Consider the following 20692-nt stretch of genomic DNA (forward strand, 5'->3'; position numbering starts at 1 on the left):
TTCTCCCGACCCTAATCCGAATTTGTGTGAGAATGACTTCTGTGGATACCAAATTGGGAAAAGTTGCGTTTTCTGACACCAACCTTTTTTACATTGGAAAAGGCTACTTTTCCCTGACTTATTAGAATAACGTTAGAAAAAGGTATTAAAATTTTGAAAATAATATTTATTTTTCGCGATGCATTTAAAGTTGGCGTTGGGAATGACTTTTTTTTTTTTTTTTTAATTTTCTGATCTATTAAATATCAAACCTATTTGAAAGTTTACAAATTTAGTCAAATAAACTAAAATCAACAACTAATACATTTAATTAGTTTTCTTAAACATTACATAATATCCATGAAACATAAATATCAAAATAACATTACATAATATCTACAAAATATAGACCCCGAAATACTTACAAGATACAAATCTACAACATAATTTGAGTATCAATTGATCAATTGATATTTAAATGTGTTAGTGACTAAGAGATTTGTGATTCTAATCCCTTATTTCTATTCTATTAAAAAAAATATCAAATTTGAGTATGTGTTGCAACTTTATCTTTATATTTGAATAAAGGTTGCAATTTTTATTTTAGATAATTCTGCCCAAGTGTTGGATCAATGTTTATCTTTGGATAGGTTTTAAAAAAAAATGTGCAAAATTATTTTTTTACAAAGTCTATATATGATAGATAGAATTTCAGAAATCTAGTTACAAAAAAAAATAAAAAAATAAAAAAAAATAAAATTTGCAGCATTAATGTCTTTATCTTTGGATAAGTTTAAATTTTTTATTTTCAGAAATTTTATTTTAGTAATGTGTGCGTGATCACAATATAATTTTAGGTAGAGTTAAATTTTTATTGATATTAGTGAGCTTTTTTCTAAGACATAAATCTTTATCATTATTTTTTTTTAACACTGGTTAAAAGGCATGCACGTGAAAACTTTGTTTTAATTGAAAGTAAATATATTAGTCCTATCATCGGAGTGTGTGAATAACACGAGATCTGTATAGTTCGAATCCCCTATTCTCATCTAGTTAGTATTAACAAAAAAAACTAAATTTACATGCTAAAATTTTGAAAACAAAGGTTACAAAAGGACTAAATCGTTGGTTCTACAAAAGTTCAGCAACTAAAGTTATTATTTTGTTTTACTCAACAGAAAAAAGATAAATAAGATGATTTTAAACATCTCTAAAACAGTTGTGTAAATCGATGATTAGCCAATTTACGCCTCAAATTTAGCATATGCAGAGCTGGAATTATCCCAATTCAAGTCTCCCATTCTTCACTCTGATGGTCTATAAAAATCTTTGATTTCGCCATATCCCAACAATCAATCAAATCAAGCACCTCAAAATCTCCATTGATATTCGATTATTGTATTTTTCTTGTATCAACTCAAAACAGAATGCCTGCAGCAGGGTTTGCGGTGGCTCCGGCCGCCGTGGAATTCGAGGCCAAGATAACTCCGGTGGTTATCATTTCTTGTATGATGGCCGCTACTGGAGGCCTCATGTTCGGTTACGATATTGGCGTTTCCGGTGCCTAATTAATCTCTTAATTTCTTGTTTATTCATGTTATTTAATTCTTAATGGACTGGAATATTAATTCGACATGTCGGAACAGGGGGAGTGACGTCGATGCCTTCCTTCCTTAAGGAGTTTTTTCCGGTAGTGTACGAGAGGATCCAAAAACACCAAGGAGATGAAAGCAATTACTGTAAATACGACGACGAAAGCTTACAGTTGTTCACATCTTCTCTTTATCTTGCGGCGTTAACGGCCACATTCTTTGCTTCTTACACCACCAGAGTCCTCGGCCGGAAACAGACCATGCTCATTGCTGGAATTTTCTTCATTGTCGGAACCATTTTAAATGCCACCGCCGTTAGCCTCCTCATGCTCATTCTTGGAAGAATCTCTTTGGGTTGTGGGGTTGGATTCGCCAACCAGGTTAATTTTCTCACATTTTCTGTTCTGCTTTGTTTTGCTCTGTTCTGCTCTACTCTTAATTTTAATGTTGTAAAACAGGCGGTGCCATTGTTTCTATCGGAGATAGCTCCGACGAGAATCCGTGGAGCTTTGAATATAATGTTCCAATTTGATGTTACCGTTGGGATTTTGTTCGCGAATCTTATCAATTACAGCACATCCAAGTAAGTAAACCCCAAAGATTCTCTCTGAATTTGAAATGTGTATGAAAAGTTAAATTAAGAAATTTGAAATGTATGACAGAATTGAAGGAGGATGGGGATGGAGAGTATCACTAGCATTGGCTGGCATTCCAGCATTGCTATTGACTCTTGGAGCAATGTTGGTAGATGATACTCCAAATAGTTTGATTGAACGCGGTCATTTAGAGAAAGGAAAAGCAGTGTTGAGAAAAATTAGAGGAACAGAAAATGTTGAGCCAGAGTATTTGGAGATCTTGGAAGCAAGCCGCATTGCTCAAGAAGTAAAACATCCTTTCAGAAACCTCCTCATGCGCCAAAACCGCCCACCCTTAGTCATTGCCATAATGTTGCAGGTCTTCCAACAATTCACCGGCATCAACGCAATTATGTTCTACGCTCCAGTTTTGTTTAACACGGTAGGCTTCGGCAACGATGCGTCTCTGTATTCCTCTGTGATAACAGGCGCCGTTAATGTCATTTCTACATTGGTATCGATTTACTCAGTCGACAAAATCGGGCGACGAATATTGTTATTAGAAGCTGGAGTTCAAATGTTTATTTCTCAAACGATAATCGGAGTTGTCCTAGGCTTAAAACTCCAAGACAACTCTAGTGATCTGTCGCGTGGGATGGCGATTGCGGTGGTGTTGATGGTGTGCAGTTTTGTTTCTTCTTTTGCATGGTCTTGGGGTCCGCTCGGATGGTTGATTCCTAGTGAAACTTTTCCATTAGAGACGCGATCGGCTGGACAGAGTGTGACGGTTTGTGTGAATATGATCTTCACTTTCGTGATAGCACAATCTTTCCTGTCGATGTTGTGCCATATGAAGTTTGGGATCTTCTTGTTCTTCTCTGGTTGGGTGTTGGTAATGTCACTGTTTGTCGTGTTTTTATTACCGGAGACAAAGGGCGTTCCCATTGAGGAGATGACCGAGAAAGTGTGGAAGCAACATTGGTTCTGGAAGAGATTTATGGATGATGTAGCTGGGGAGACAAAGGATTCTGTTTAAGTATTATATAATTATTGTGTTGGTTTTTTCTTCTTTTTCTTTTTCCTTTTTTTTTATAACTGACGCCAAATATTAAAGTTTATATTATAAAAAATAAGTAAATCTAACTCTTTCAAGATGTTTATTTAATAATGTAAATAAAAATTTCAATTTTTTATTTTTTAAAATATCCTAATATTATCTATTAATATCAACAATTTATCGATATTTCCATTGTTATTTTTATAAAATTGAGATATCTATTTTTTTTTTTTTTTTGACATTTATGTTTTAAACTTTAGTCACCAAAGGAGTTAGTAAAATCGAACATAAATTATTGAATGTGATTTCTGCCGTATGTAATTGTTATTCCTTGATCTTTGCACATATATGATCTTATGTAATTGAACCATATCTAAGTCATTAATTTTATTAATGTTAATTTTATGCATTTTAAAATAATAATAATAATAATAAGATTACAAGATTTGTTACTGATTTTTTTTAATAACGTCTACTAAATCTATATATTTATAATGCTTCATTAATAAGTCTTTTGACTTTAAAAACTGTGTATCCATAATCCACAACTTTATATGAATTTTCAATAAATCCTTATATTTTCCATTTCCTTCCCAACAAATTTTTTGACAAAAAATACCATTAGCTTAATGCTTACTCTATCAAAAGGTTAAATTTGTCCTAAATTAACTCAACATTTATTTCTTAGATGTAGTTAGATGCTACATAAATATTAAAGTTTTAAATTTAGCATGATGACTAATTAAATAGACACAAAACTTGCAAAACTTGAACATCTATAAGCCTACTAAAATCTGTTTAAATTAGAGTTGTTTATAGACACAATCCTAAAAATCTAGAAACAATAATTTCTAATTTAACTTAGTATTATCTGTTAATAAGTTGGTTCTTAAATTTTTTTCAAAATGCTAACTGAATTTTAAGGAAGAAATATAGGTTTTCAAAAAAAAGAAAAAGAAAAAGACTAGAAAGAAAATTGGCTAAAATCAAAATGAAGTTATGTATTTAAAAAAAAAAAATGTGTGGGTGGAAATCAATTTTTTATCTAAATAATTTTTCTTTTTTAAAATAGAAAATAGAAAATTACAAGAGATAAATGGAGAATTTTCTATTATATATTGTAATTGTTTTAAATGGCAAAATTGCTAAAAATATTTTCAAATATATATCAACTCATTGTTTGACCCACCAACTTTAAATGTCGGTGGAGTTTAGTTGGTATATTTTACCAACTCACCTTAACTCTCCCTTCTTCCAATGTTTTCAATAGCTCCACCAATCGGCCACTGTCACACTCTAGGAGCTAACTCCTGTCTAACTCTTGTCTCTGACAATCACCTCCGATGAAAACTCTAGCGACAAAAATCCAAACTCCAACAACCGCCTCCGATGACAGCTCCAACGACCAACTTCTGGCTCTGACAACCTTCACACAACCAACTCATAAAACCAATTTTAGGCTTCAAAAACCACCTCTGGTGACCCAACTCCAACAACCACATTTTTACTACCAACTTTGATGACCAATTTCAAGCTCCGACAACCAACTTTGATGACCAACTCTAACAACCATCTTCATAGGCTCCAACAATCACCTCTGACGAAAATCACCTTTGATGACCACCTTTGAGTGAGCAACTCTGACAACCAACTCGGGGCTTCGACAACCACCTCCGATGACAAACTCTGACAACCAACTCTAATACTACCTTCATGTGACTAACTTCGAGCTTCGACTACAAACTCCAGCGAAAACTATCTTCGATGATCAACTTTGACGACCACCTTCACGTCAACCAACTCTCAGCTTCGTAAACCACCTCATGACAAACTTTGACAACCAACTCCAATACCACCTTTATGTGATGAACTTTAGGCTCCGGCAACCACCTTCGACTACAAACTCTAGTGAAAATCATCTTCAATAATCAACTTCGACAACCACTTCCTGAAGGAACTTTTAAACAAGAGAACCAATGAGTGGAAGTAGATCGTTCGAACCCCATTGTAAAAGAACATGAATATTTACAATCCAACAGAATAGTTATGCATTAAGTCTTTAAATTACAGCATGCTTCAAGAAGAGAATACAAGAGATCGAGTGAACATACCCTTGAAGAACCTTTTCTTCTCGTACTTCCTCAATCCAACAGCATAAATGCTCAACAGCACAAATGCAATGCCTCTGGAATAACCTTGAACACAATCGAGTAACACTCGACCCTCGACCTTCAAACAGCAAGTAGACACTACCATGAGGCTACCTTGGTATTCTTGGTGTGAGAATTCAGGAGTTGTGGGCTCTGTATGGATTTGGTAGAGGGAAGGAGGAATTGAACGATCGTGTAGACAATCGAGTAAGTGGGAGAAGACAGGAGTCTATCGTGTAGACTTCAGTACTCGATCATTTAGTGGCGAGCAACTATCGTATAGAAAAACTCGATGCACGATCGTTTACTCTCTCAAGGCTATCGTATAGCTTTTTCTTTATACATGTTCAATTATGAAAAAATGAAAACGGTTTTCATTTTATCCATCAGTTACCATAATTGATTACAATTTCCCACTAAGTCGGTTATTAGGAAAAAAAATTGAAACCAATTATCTCATAATTGATTTAATTATAAATAAATATTATATTTATAACCTATAACTTTAATATCACATCTCATGCAATATATAAATCATAGTTCTTTTTCTCCTATATGGCATTCAATATAAATTTCTCCAATTAATGTATCTAATACATCAAATCATTTATATCACATATAATTCAATCAACTTAATTATATCATATATAATCAAATTCCCTCTTGTTAATTTGAACACTTTAAATCAACCCAAAAACTAATTCTCAACATGAATCCATTGAGCTACCAAGGAGACCTTATGGACCTGTAACTTGAAACTCCAACAGTACGTGAATAATTGACTAAACTCTTTAATCACGATATCCACCATCAGTTAACTATCGGGTACTCCACTAAAGACTGACAGTTGCACTCTTCGCACTACAGATATATTTTTATGTCCATCGGATATAACCAATCAATAGTACCATGACCCTTCACAAATCGGTCATAAGTACAGTTGGCCCAATTTACCGTTTTGCTTCTGTAGTTACATCTAACTTCTTAAGTACCACTGATTCCTCTAATGAGCAATACATCATAGTCTTACTATGAGTAAACCCTTCTTGGGCCAAGAGAATGTGTGACGCCACATTGTTCAAGCCCCGAAATCAGCCCTTAAGGGAGTAATTTATCTACTTACCCCTACTTCGGGGAAGGAGTGAATTCTGTCTTGTGTAGCTGAGTTCTCAACTCTCCAATCAGACGAATCCCCTGAAGGAGCTCTTGTTCAAGAGTACCTACAAGCGGAAGTGGATCTTTCCAATTCATTGTGACAGAATTACCACATGTACATTCAAACATACTAAAATGAATTCATAATGCTAAAGAGATCGAGAGATCATACCAGTTGAAGACTTCTTCTTCACAGCAATTCTAAAGCCCAACCGTTTACCTCGAACAGTCTCCACACGAACAGTAGAAAACGAAGATGACATCACCACTCAGAGCCCTCAGTATTCTTGGAGTGAGAATCCAAAGTGTGGGCTTTGTTCGGATTTGGTAGAGGGGAGGAGGAAGAGAGAACGTACACAACGATCAAGTAAGTGGGAGATGAGTTTGTCTATCGTATAGAGTTTGTCTATCGTATAGACAAGATGCTTGATCGTTTAGGTGAAGTATACGATCGTGTAGGAAAAGGTAAGTGATTGTCTAAACGATCGTGTAGGAAAAAGGTAAGCGATCGTCTAAATGATTGTGTAGGAAAAACTAAGCGATCGTCTATACGATTGTTTAGTAAATATTAGGAGCTAAACGATCGCTTAGGAAAAGGTAAATGGTCGTTTAGTAAATAGCACGCGAAGGTGTAATCAGTAAGCGATCGCTTAGAAATATCGTATAGGTAAGCGATCATGCAGGCACTATCGTATAAGCACTGATTTTCTAAGTGATGACACACTCTTTAACAAAATGTCTGCACATCTCATGCTTAACACACCGTGAACTATTTATGCGTCTCAAAGTGATCTTTCAACTCACTCATCCGTTATTAAAACATAAGAGACACCTTCTCATTTCCCTTTTAACCTTCCAATGAATGTGATCTCATCATATTTATAACATATAAATTAATATTATATATTAATTATAGTATTTTTCCTCCACTAGATATAAATCATATTTATATCCAATTTCCTCCAAATTAATGTATCTCATATACAAAATTAATTATATCATATATAATTAACTAGTTCAATTATATCATATATAATCGAACTTCCACTAATCAATTTGAACATTTCAAACTGACCCAAAACTTGACTCTCAACTTGTATCCAAGCTACCAAGAGGACTTTATGGACCTAAGGCTCGAAGCTCCAACGGTACGTGAATAACTGACTAAACTCTTTAGTTATGATATCCATCATTCGTTAACTGTCAGACATTCCACTAAAGACCGATAGTTGAACTCTTCTTACCATAGATATATTTCTATGTCCATTGGATATAACCAATCATCAGTACGATGACCCTTCACAGATGCTCGTAATTACAGCAGGCCAATTTACCGTTTTGCCCCTGTAATTACATCTTTCTCCTTAAGTACCACTGATCACTCTAGTGAACAATACAACATAGTCCTACTATGTGTGAACACCTTTTGGGCCATGAGAAGATGCGTAGAACTACATCGTTCAAGTCCCGGGATCAATTTTTAAGAGAGTAATCTATCTACTTACCCCTGCTTTGGAGAATGAGTGAACTCCATCTTGTAAAGCTGAGTTCCCAGCTCCCAAATCAGACGAATCCCCAAAGTGGTAGGTTTGAGTCGACGCTCTGGCCACCACACTCATGCAAATCAAAAGACCGTCCTCAATGGCAGGAGTTCCTAACTCACTCAGGATTGAGGTCATATTACCTATAGTCATTATAGGAAGTGAAGTCTCAGTCATGAACGGAGTTATATGACGAGACATTAACACTTCGAGGTCAGGTCTTATACAAACTCGTTGTATAGAATACCCCCGCTCGCATGTCCATAACACGAATGATCAGGATCAGACCATCTGTGACAAGTCACAACACTTGTAACAATTCCATAAAGCAGGCCGCATCCGTAGTGTTACTAGGATAAGGTTTCCCTCTTATATCCATATACTACAGACTCTTTTGGTTGTCACTTAAGACATGATCCATTTGTATGTCACTACATACATACTTAAGTTACATAAAGACAACCAAGGATATTAAGTTTATTAGTTTATGGTAAAATAAAAAAAAAAATTAAATTTGGTAGGACATGGACTTGTGTCATGAAATTTTCTAAGATTGTACTTGTGGAGGTGTCCAGTATTCCAAAATTTAGGAAGAAGATCGTGTATATGATTTCCTATCTGGTTTGAACTCCAAATTCGATGTAGTGCGAGGCAGTATACTAGGACAAAAACCTATACCTTCTCTTATGGAAGTGTGTTATGAGGTTCGCCTTGAGGAAGATAGATCTAGTGCTATGAACATCACAACTGTGTCTACTACTAATTCAGCTGCTTTTAGTGTGAAAATATCTAGTAATGATGGTGACAAACAAAATAGGAAATAGACTCCAGTGTGTGAACATTACAAAAAAGGAATAGTGCTGGAAATTACATGGCAGACCATCGAATGGTAGACGACCTCCAAATGACAAGCCCAATCCTGGTCAGACTCTTATGAGTGAATCTACAAGTACTTCTTAGCCACAACCTCGGATGAATTTTCAAAATGACTCTGTTATCTCTTCCCTTGGGGCAATAACTCATTAGGTATATCACAGTCCTTAAGTCTCCTAAGTATAACTGATAATAATCCATGGATATTTGATTCATGGGCTACAGATCATTTAACTAGGTCGTCTAATAACTTTTTATCGTATCTTCCATGTGCAAGTAATGAAAAGATCAGAATTGCAGATGGGCTTTTGCTTCTATTGCGAACAAGGGTCATATTTCTCCTTTCCATGGTTTAACTTTACAGAATGTGTTGCATGTACCTAAAATATCTTAAAATATCTTATCTATTGGTAAGATAACCAAAGATCTCAATTTTCAAGTTGCCCCCCCACTGGATTATATTTTCTTTTAGGACTTGAGCATGAGGAGGACTTGAGCTTTACTTCCTTGATGGTGATGCTTTTTCTAGGAATATCTATAGAGCTAGTTTGTTATCTTCTTATTTTTCAACTTTAGAAAAAGATTGTATGTTGTGGCATTTTCGCCTTGGTCATCCAAATTTCCAATATATGAAATTTTTATTTCCTCATTTATTTAATAAAGTTGATGTCTCTTCTTTGTCACGTGATGTGTGTGTTGGATTGTATGTCCTAAAACTTGTAGTTTGTAAACAGTAAACATATATGAAGTTTATTCAGACAAATGTTGTTGAATGAAAATGAATTGATAACTCTAAATATAATACACTACAAACCCTTGGCTATTGTAATGAATACTTGGACTCTATGTGGAGACATAAACTGGATCAAGTTCAAGTAAAATAGCCTAAACAGTCTATAGTATTGAGGATGATGCCCTAAACTCTCATTGGTTCCTATAGTTTGTAAACACTATATTGAACAAATATTTGTGATGTAATAATATATGATATTTTTCTTCATTGTTGTCTATGAAACATTTGATGTTTTATTTGCTTTACCACAAACCAATAAACTAAGATCCCTGATTGTTGTTGTAACTTAAGCATGTATGTGGAGATATACAGGTGGACCATGCCTTAAGTGATAACCAAAATGGTCTGTAGTATATGAATATAGGAAGGAAACCTTATCCTGGTGACACTACGAATGCGACCCGTTTGTAAAAGAGTTACAAGTGTTATGACTTGCTACAGATGGTCTGATCCTGACCATTTATATGGAGACATGCGAATGAGGCCGTCCTATACAAAGAAGTTTGTATAAGACCAGACCACGAAGTGTTATAGTCTCGTTATATAACACCGTTCATGACAGAGACTTCACTTCACTAGGATGATCATAGGTAACATGACCTTAATCCTAAGTGAGTTGGGAACTCCTGCCTTTGAAGGCGGTCATTTGATTTGTATGAGTGCGAGTGGCCAGATTGCCGATTTAAACTTACCACTTTGGAGATTCGTCTGATTTGGGAGCTAGGAACTCAACTACACAAGATGGAATTCACTTCTTCCCCGAAGCAAGGGTAAGTAGATAGATTGCTCCTTTAAGAGTTGATTCTGAGGCTTGAACGATGTGGCGCCGCACACCTTCTCATGGCTCAAAAGGTGTCCACACAAAGTAGGACTATGTTGTATTGTTCATTAGAGGGATCAGTGGTAGTTAAAAAGTTAGATGTAACTACAGGAGCAAAACGGTAAATTGGCCCAACTGTACTTACGAGCATCTGTGAAGGGTTATCATACTGTTGACTGGTTATATCTGATGGACACAGAAATATATCTGTGGTGGGAAGAGTGCAGTTGTCGGTCTTTAGTGGAATGCCTTACAGTTAAAGGATGGTGGATCTCGTGGCTAAAGAGTTTAGTCAGCTATTCATGTACCGTTGGAGCTTCAAGCCACAAGTCTATCAGATCCCCTTGGTAGCTCAATGGATTCAAGTTGAGAATTAGTTTTTGGGTTAGTTTGAAGTGTTCAAATTGACAAGAGAGAGATTGATTATATATGATATAATTAAACTGGTCAATTATCATTACAAGAAATCTGGGCTTTGATGTCGGTTGGGAAAAATTAAAATAGATGTACAATGTCGGTTTCTTAAAAAAAAGGATCTTTAATGTCGGTTTTAAACCAACATTGTAGGTGTACCTATAATGTTGGTTTAAAACCGACATTGTAGGTCAATTTATTTTGTTTCCCTCTCTCCCATTTTCATTTCTCACGTTCCCCAATTATCAATAAAAAAAATTAAAAAACCAACATATATATTGTGTAAAATAAAAAAAAATGACCCTCAAATTAAATCCCCAATCTTCTTCTTCTTCTCCGTCCAAGCCCTTCCCACGTCGTCTTCCTCAATTGCACATTCCCTGGCCAAGACCCTTTCTCCAATCGCCTCACCGTCCATCGCCTAGCGTCGCCAGTGAGCCTTCTCTTTCTCTCTCCCCTGTCAAACTCTCTCTTTAACCCATGAAAAAGTAGATCCACCACCTGAAGTTCCGATCTTTCTTTCTTTCTCTCTCACTCTCACCAATCTGCAAGCCATACGCCAGATCTAGCCGTTGTGCAGCTCATGTTCATAGATTGAGTTTGTCCATGCCTGAAGTTCATGTTCATTAACCAATCTTGTTCTGACAGAAAAATCAAAGAGTAAATTTTTCCGGAGGAAGAAAGGAGAAAGATCGAAATGGCATCCTTTTTGCAGTCCTTCATCGACCAAAAGAAGAAGATTGGGGATTCATCGCCAGATCGACCCAATGCCTCCGTAATTATGGTAATTGAAACCCTAATCATTTCTTTTTCTATGGCGTTGATTTCGAATTTTGTTCCGTGGAGATTGATTTTGGGTTGTGTTACTATGTTAGGTCTTCAATTCGATCTGTATGATCCATATTATGATATTGATGTGAATGAGGCTTTGAATCGACTCCCCAGGGAAGTTGTTGATGCGGGCAATCAGCATTTGAAGCAGACCATGGACCTTTTCATGAAGCATTAGTACCTTCCTGATGATCTTAGATCGGTTCGAGCCTCGCCGAAAAAACAAAAATGTGTTATATGTTTATCATAACCGAATAATCTTCAGTTTTATTTCTGTATTCAACATGCTCTTAATATAATTGTTGAGCGTGCAATATTCTGGAAATCTAGTATTTTTTTATGGTTAAATTTCTATAATTTTTCATGGTCATTGGGAACTAACTCTTGATTGTATTGGGTTTTGTTGTTTTTCCCCAATTAAGCACAGGATGTTGAATTCTAAATACTAGTTAGATGGTTATTAATTTGAATTATTTCATTCTTTTGGCAGGTCATGCAAACACCACTCAGGAGCTATATCCAGGATATGCTGGCACTTGTAAGTCTTTCCATTATTTCATATCTCCCGCTTTATTATTTAAAGTGAAAAAAAAATTGTGGTAAAAAAAGAGTGAAAAATGTCTGGTCGTGTTCATGGAAATGAAGAAGCTGCTCTATATCGTAGTGTCAATCATGGTTCTTAGAGTTTTGTATCTTATGACCTGTATTTGGGAGTTATTGATTTTGATATTATTTACCGTCTGTTAGCCTAGATGGTATCTTACTATGTACTTGCATTATAGTTGAATTGTTTATCTAGTGTAGTTCTAATTTTATTGAATTCCCCTTCAAGGTTTCTCATTCCATCCTCTGTTGTCTTTTTCATGATTTCAGGTTTCATGATCTAGATAGATATCAGCTTTTGGGTAATATATGTATGAATCCTGGATATGTTTTCTTTTAAAGCAAATAAATGACTTGCGTAGGCCTTTGTTTGTGGTTGAATTCTTGATTTGTTCTGATTGTAACATTATACAATTTTATACGAGTGATTTTCATGCACTACCAATAGATCTTCACTGTTAATCCTAATTCTTATATTATTTTCAAAAACATTATACGAGCGAAATTGCTTTATCACATGTAAATAAAGTAAAATGTGTGGCAGTAATTTTTTTATTTTTTTTTTGGTTTGATTAATCTGGATTCTTTGATTTTTATTTACTGGCGAGTATGGAAGGAAGGCTAAATAAAAATAAGATAGAGCAAGGTTGATGATTTGATGACCAGTGCGAATTAACATGCTCAATTGTTCTACTCGTTGTGTCAAATTGTTTAATATTAATGTCTCGGCTTAGGTGAATAAAATTTGTGTTAATTTAAACTGTGTAGTAGCAGGAAGTAGGGCCGCATGATGCTGCATATGCGTGTTACAACTCCTTTGATTTCTTGGAATACTACTTAGTGAATAATTGTGAGGATTGTGTGTGGCACATCCTACCATTGCTTTCTACTTGATGTCGACCAATCTTATTCTGCCAAATTTCATCCGATGTCTTGCTAGACTGTTGGTACATAGCTTCTTTAGCATTTTCCTTTTGAACTTTAAGGTAAATGACTTTGTTTAGTAATTAAACAATCTCATTTAGTATTGATCTTTGTTGATATTTATCTTTATTAAACCGGAGAAAGCTGAATGAATGAAGCTAAAGGTAATTTTTTTCCCGCTTTGGGTATGTTTTGCAGGTAAAAAAGGATAGAGCAGAACGTGAGGCATTGGGATAAATTCAGAAAATGCTTCTAGTTATATTGAAGAAGGAGCTAGCCATGCCATTGTTACTTCAATTTCTTTCCTTTTATCTATTTACGATGATATTGCTTAATGTATTGCCTGAAATGGAGGTAGTGTAACATGATTTTGAAATTCTGGAATACTGAACCTTGTTGAGCTATTGTAGTACTTGAATATAGAAGATAATAAAGATTTCATTTGGTCTTAAGCAAACTATTTTCGAACTGCCCATAATGGCTTTAAATGTTGTATGTTTCTTGGTTCTGTCACAGTATGTGTTTAACAATGGACAAATGGATCTTACAAGGCTTAAAGATCTTGTTCACATTGTTGGGGACAAAGGCTTGTGTTGTATCTTAGTTGTAGAAAAGAGGTACTTCTTTTTGTGTTATTGTTGTTGAGTTTAAAAGCTGTCATGATTGATTAATATCCTAAGTTATGGTTAACCCTTTAGATATAAAAAGTCACCCAAAGTCATCTGCATTGAAACGAACAAAACATCTTGCAGCTTAGGGCTTCACTAACATTTGTCTATGCTCATGCATTGATTAACATTTAGTTTCAATTTAGGAAGGTAAAATGCAATTGTGACAGATAGATGGCAGAAGTTCAGTGATGTATTTCTGTGTTTTATTTGCTTTAAGTTACATACAATTTGAATCTAATTCGTCTTTAAAATCTTGTTTAGATAATCTAAGATTGACCCTCGATAGCATCTTTTAGTTGGAGATGTTTTTTATGGTTTCATTTGCTTGAAGTCTCGTATCCATTGGTCTGCTTTTTAGATGCTTGAAGTTTTGGTGTTGCTTTAGGGGGCTTTTTACTTTTTAGTTATATGGATAATGTAAAACTTTTTAGTTAAATATGCTAGCCTCGTACATAAATTATTTATTTTTTATATAGTGTTATCTTTAATTTAATAAATGGACATAAACTTATGTTGAATTTTATCTTCTTTTTTTTTTCCTTTTTGTAGTTCAATACAAAAGATGCATATACGCAAGGAGAGATCGACGTAATTCAGACCGAATGGGCAAGTTTTGTTGGCCGATTTGTGTAAGGATGTAATTCTTCTTTTTTGTCTCAATAGAATGTAAATGCTAGCTTAGAATGAATGTAAATTTATCTCACCATGATCTTTGGGAATGAAATTAGCACTAATATGATATTTGTGAATGAGAGAAATGATGGCTTAATGTAAGTATTCTATGAAAGTCTGGTTTTGGTATTGTGATTCTTGTTTATGGATAAATTCATAGGTAGAAGACATGATCTGTTTATTATTGGAAGCTATATTCATGGTATTGTGATTCTTGTTTATTCATGGAATTAGTACTAATTGATATTTGTGAATGAGAGAAATGATGGCTTTGGTGTAAGTTGTATTTTATGAAAGTCTGGTTCTGGTATTGTTTTGCAAATTTTGGTGGATAAATTCATAGGTGGAAGACAAATATTGATGAGTATATGTAATGGATTGGAAATATTGATTCTTGTTTGTAGATAAATTCATAGGTGGAAGACAAATATTGATGGACTCGCCATGCAAATTTTTTTTATACTTTTTAATATAAAACACGGACATTTCCTGACCCAACACGAGACATATAATGTCGTTTTTAACTTATTTGACCAAAAAAATGGATTCGACAAAAAAATTTCAAAAACAAAAAAAACGGACAGATTCAGGCTTCAATATCGGTTAAGAATTTTTTTACAAAAAAAAAAACAGGCTTACCGACATTAAAGACCTTTAATCACTAAAGACCTTTAATGTCGGTTACAACCGACATTAAAGACCTTCAATGTCGAGACCTTTAATGTCAGTTACAACCGATTAAAGACCTTTAATGTCGGTTGCAACCGACATTGAAGGCTGTGTTATTGGTGTTATTGAAGCCCTCCAATGTCGGTTTAAAACCGACATTAAAGGCAATCGACATTAAAAAGCTTTAATAATACTATCTTTAATGTCGATTGCCAACTGACATTAAAATCCGAATTTCTTCTAGTGTATATATGTTATAATTGACATGATGTATGAGATACATTAATTGGAGGAAAATGACATAAATATGATTATATCTAGTAGAGGAGAAAATGACTATGGTTATATGTTGCATATGATGTGATATTAAAACTATAGGTTATAAATATAATATGATTATATTTATTTTTAATTAAACAATTATGAGATAATTGTTGGTGGTTTTCTCCATAACCATATGTGGAAGTGGGAGGTTACATTCAGTTTTCGTAACTGAAGGATAAAATGAAAATAGTTTTCATTTTGCAAAGAGATAGGACAATCGTTTCACGAATCGTACACTGCCCATCGTCTAGGTAACGAAAATATACATGATAGGTTAATTTATCCTAAACGATCGGGTACACGCACAGTCGACCTAAACGATCGTATAGCATTTTTTAAACGATCGCGCGTGAGAGCGAGATTTCCTAAACGATCAGCTCCGATTTACTAAATGATCGTGCACCCTTTGCTAAACGATCAAGCACCCGTCTATACGATAGACATAAAGTCTCTCCCACTTGCTTGGTCGGTGTAAACGATCGTAGTTTCGTCCTCCCCTCTAACAAATCCAACAGAGCCCACACCTCTTAGATTTTCACTCTGAGAATACTGAGGTTACTGAGTGGTGGTGTTCTTCTTGCTACCTGTTCATGTAGAAGACCGTGCGGTGGTGAGCGATAACGAGATTTGGTGGACGATAGCCTTGACGTGCACAACAACAACGAGAGTTACTGGTGTTGACGAGAGCGAAGGTTCAAGGGAAGTAAAGTTCTTCAAAGGTAAGTCTCTTGTCCTTTGTTATTTAAGTGTTAAAAGCATTCTCTAATTTGTTTGTAGATGCATAACTTGTTGTATGTTTGTGAATGCAGTATTTCTATCACAATGAATTTGGAACGATCTAGCTTCACTCATAGTATTATTTGATAAGAGTTCCTTCAATTGGTATCAGAGCCAGGTTCTGATATTCCAAATCCATTGTTGTATAGAATAACATTTACTTTCTCGGTGGATAAAGCATGTCTACACTCTGTTTAATTGTTAAATAGTTTTGTGGATGTGGGATAATGGAGTTTTCTGGGATGATGCCTCTGGTTATTTAATTCTTTTACATTCAAAGTTAATTATAAGGCCCCCTATGTTTTTGGGTGTATTAACTTGCTATCGGGTTTGTAAATTCAAAGTGTTTGAGTCTCTGTGAGTCACTCGTGATGAGGCTTCAAGGCAAGAAGTTATTGTGCTTCGAGGATGAAGACGACTAAGCATTGGTCGGGTCGTGTAAATGATGGGGTAAGCGATCGTTGAGTATGGGATACTCGGCAGCATGTTGACGCACGTGCACTAAACGATCGTGTAACTCAGTAAGCTTCATCGCTTAGTTCCTGACTAAGTAAATTTTTATTTTAACGTTTGTTCTATGATCGTCTAGACGATCGTGCCTCACAGTAATGTCGTCGTCTAAATGATTGTTTAGACTTGCAGGTTTCTATTTAGTGTGCTAAACGATCAAGTGCCTCATGCTTCATTGCATTATAAATGGTACTCGATCGTAGCCAAACGATCGTGGATACCCGACCAGTTTGCTAAACGATCAGAGAGGCTTCGCTCGGGTGGTTCAAGACCCAGTTCGTCTGTGAACCAGTTTGCTCGATGGAGTTAATGTAATAGATAAAATTTTATTTCCTATTTTTTAGGCTTAATCATCCCGGTAGTCTTTGGTGAATGTACTTAAATGTATGTTTGATTATATGTCATATGGTATGCCATATAGTTGAAATCCCACCTTAGGTTATACATTGGTCATGCATCATTTCTATATTGTAAGTGTTATGATTTAGAGTTTTCATGATTCAAATTACATAAGAGCATGCTCATGCATCATTAAATAAAAGTTATATTTATGCATGCACTAAGCATAAACGTGCACCATCTTTATATTATAAGTGTTATAGTATAAGGGTGTATGGAAGCATGTTTGCTTTGTTCATTACCAAATATATCAGAGTTATATATAGTAATGAATGGACATTGCATGAAGCATGACACATATGTTAAATTTATAAGTGTTATAAATACCTAGTTATGCATGGCAATGTGTATGGATTTTTGTTGTTTCTTTTATAAGAGTTATAAGGAAATTAGAACTAAAATCTATAAGAAAGAAATGCATGCGAACTTAGGCTTGAATCATGGTTTTAAAAGTGTTTTAAAACTTGGTGGAGATAGGCCTAAAATCACGATTCTAATGAGTTTAGCAACCTAAGGTTTAATCTTTTAATTAGTTTAATAGGATTAAATTGACTAATAAAAGATTAAGAGTGTAGCAAATCTATCTATAAGGGACATTTTATCTAAGGTGGATACTGTCTAGGCTGGAGTATTGAAGCTGACGAAAATGGAACACCCCTACCTAGGAACCTACCTGGAAAGATGAATTAGATAGATTTGATGCATGGATGCAAATTTTAGAATAGTTCGTTAAAGAGTCTAATGTGACTACTTGAACTTGTTTGATTTAAAAGAAAAAGATCTCGATAACCATAGGTAAAGGTCTCTATATTACTTGGATTATGTGGGTACTTGTTTCTGGAGATGCTATTGAATACAACTCACTTTATGATTGTTACAAATGTTGTAAAGTATCAAAAATGATGTGATCAATTCGTTCATGTAGAGCATGTAAGTGTGGGTATTCTACACAATAAAATTGTGTAATACTGACCACGAAATAATCACTATTACGTATTAACACTGTTTACTATTAACACTAATTAGTTTCACTTCTTGATGACCTAGATGTTGGATTTTATATCCTAAAACTCGTGATTTGTAAACAATAAACTCATTCTGTAAATCGATAAAGTTATTATTAAATATATGAATTGCTTATTTCGTTTTAGAAATAAATCCAATACACCAAAAAAAAAAAATTCATGACTATTACATGAGTACTTGAACTTTATGTGGAGACATAAGAGTGGATCAAGTTCAAGTAAAGAGTCAAAATGATCTGTAGTATACGAATAAGGTTGGGTGTCTTATTCTGGTAACACTATCGGATGTGGTCCACTCTATAGTTGTTACAAGGAGTTGTACAATGCTATAAACGAAGTGATCCTGATTCATTCATGTGGTGACATGAGGAGTGGGGGCATCCTGTATAATGAATTTTCATAAGATCGGACAAAGAAATAAGTCACTCTTAGTTTATTACGTTGTTTACTATTTAAGATTGATTATTTCACAACGATGACCTAGGTAACTTAACCTTAATGCTGAGTTAACTATGAGCTCCTGTTTATTCGGGATTATTCTTAGATTTGCATAGGTGAGGGTTGGCTCAACAAAGCCGGCTCAATAAGCCTCCAATTTCAAGGGTAAGATCGAATAGATAGTTGGGGACATAGGGTGCAAGATGGAATTCACTCCTACCCGCTTTCAGAGATGGTAGAGAGGTTGTTCCCTTAAGTGCTGACTCCGAGTCTTAAACAAGAGGTCTCACCCTCTCATTGTCCCGAGAGGGGCTCGGTTTGATAATCAGATCACAAACCAATTGTTTATTAGAGGATCAGTGGGACTTAAGGAACAAGAGGTAATCTTTGGGGTAAAATAGCCATGTGACCCAATCGTTATTACGAACAACCTGTGAAGGATTTGTTGGAATTGGTGTCCTAAATCTCTTTGTAAACTTTGTATAAACATATTGTTGCTAATAAAATAAATGTTATTTTATAAGCATATACTCAATCCAATAAACTAAAATCAAGTATGTAGAGACATACAAGTGGATCTTGTTTGTATAATAACCTAAACGGTCTGCAGTAGATGGATAAGGTTGGGTACCTTATCCTGGTGACACTATGGATATGGCTCGCTTTGTAGGTGTTATAAGTGTTGTAAAGTGCTACAAATGATCTGATCCTGATCATTCATGTAGAGACATGTGAGCGGGGGTATTCTATACAAATAGTTTGTATAAGACCGGACCACGAAATGATTAATCTCTTTATATAACGTCATTAATAATAGAGACTTACATTTCACTTGGATGACCATAGGTGACATGACTTGAATCCTGAGTGAGTTGTAAACTCCTGCTCATGAAAGCGATCCTTTGATTATGAGTGAGAGTTATCAGATTGCCAACTCAATAAGCCTACCATTTTGGGGATTTATCTGACTGAGGAGTTGGGAACACAGCTACATGAGACGAAATTCACTCATTCCCCAATATTGGGGCAAGTAGATAAATTGCTCCCTTAAGGGCTAATTTCGAGGCTTGAACACAGTGGCTACACCCTCTTCTGGCCCGAGAGGGACTTAGTCATAGTTGGACTATGACTTGTTATTCATTAGAAGAATCAATGGTACTTAAAGAATTAGATGTAACTACAGGAGCAACACGGTAATTTCGGCCCAACTGTACTTACGAACAATTGTGAAGGGTCATCACACTGTTGATTGATTATATCCAATGTACATAGAAATTTATTTGTAGTACGAAGAGTGCAGTTATCGATCTTTAGTGGAATGACCGGCAGTTAACAGATGTTGGGTAATTTAATTAATTATCCAAGTACCATTTGAGCTTTAATTTACAGGCCCATAAGGTCCTCTCTGTAACTCAACAAGGATTTAATTGATAATTATTGTTGGATTAATTTGAAGTGTTCAAATTAATTAAGGGAATTAATTATATATGATATAATTAATTAAAAGAATTATATATGTGATATAATTAATATAATGTATTTGACACATTATAATATAAGGTAATATGCGAGGAATTTGAATATGATTCAAATACTAATTATATGAATGAGATTCATATAATAAAATTTAATATAAATATGATTTATATTAAATATCATAAATAAGTTGAGAGTAATTAAATATTTGGATATGATTGAAATACCAACTATATAAATGAGATTCATGTAAGTGAGTTTACTATAAATGTGATTTATATTAAATGTTATGTAAGGTTGAGAGAAAATATATCTATAGGTTATATTGTATTTGATACAATATGTAATTATAGATTATGTATTATATGGGATATAACATATAGTTTATATACATATAATAATGTTGTTATTATATGTATAATTA

The 20692-nt window shown here is 34.7% G+C and overlaps 1 protein-coding gene and 1 pseudogene across 1 annotated transcript; both read left to right on the plus strand.

The window, feature by feature from the left end:
- Nucleotides 1–1406: 1406 nt before the first annotated feature.
- On the plus strand, nucleotides 1407–3182 carry LOC120092773 (sugar transport protein 13-like). Its single transcript, XM_039050974.1, has 4 exons — nucleotides 1407–1539; nucleotides 1626–1951; nucleotides 2030–2154; nucleotides 2234–3182. Exons 1-4 carry the CDS (start codon nucleotides 1407–1409, stop codon nucleotides 3180–3182), a joined length of 1533 nt encoding a protein of 510 aa, XP_038906902.1.
- An 8464-nt stretch (nucleotides 3183–11646) lies between these two features.
- On the plus strand, nucleotides 11647–13544 carry LOC120073560 (annotated as a pseudogene).
- Nucleotides 13545–20692: the final 7148 nt, after the last annotated feature.

Source organism: Benincasa hispida, chromosome 1 (assembly GCF_009727055.1).
Source record: "Benincasa hispida cultivar B227 chromosome 1, ASM972705v1, whole genome shotgun sequence".
In the NCBI taxonomy this organism is placed as follows: Eukaryota; Viridiplantae; Streptophyta; class Magnoliopsida; order Cucurbitales; family Cucurbitaceae; genus Benincasa; species Benincasa hispida.

Bases quoted from the DNA above. Each gene is read 5' to 3' on its own strand.
- LOC120092773 (XM_039050974.1), top strand. From the start codon at position 1,407: ATGCCTGCAGCAGGGTTTGCGGTGGCTCCGGCCGCCGTGGAATTCGAG. The intron at 1,952-2,029 runs GTTAATTTTCTC...GTTGTAAAACAG, and splicing joins GGGTTGGATTCGCCAACCAG to GCGGTGCCATTGTTTCTATC. The intron at 2,155-2,233 runs GTAAGTAAACCC...AATGTATGACAG, and splicing joins ATCAATTACAGCACATCCAA to AATTGAAGGAGGATGGGGAT.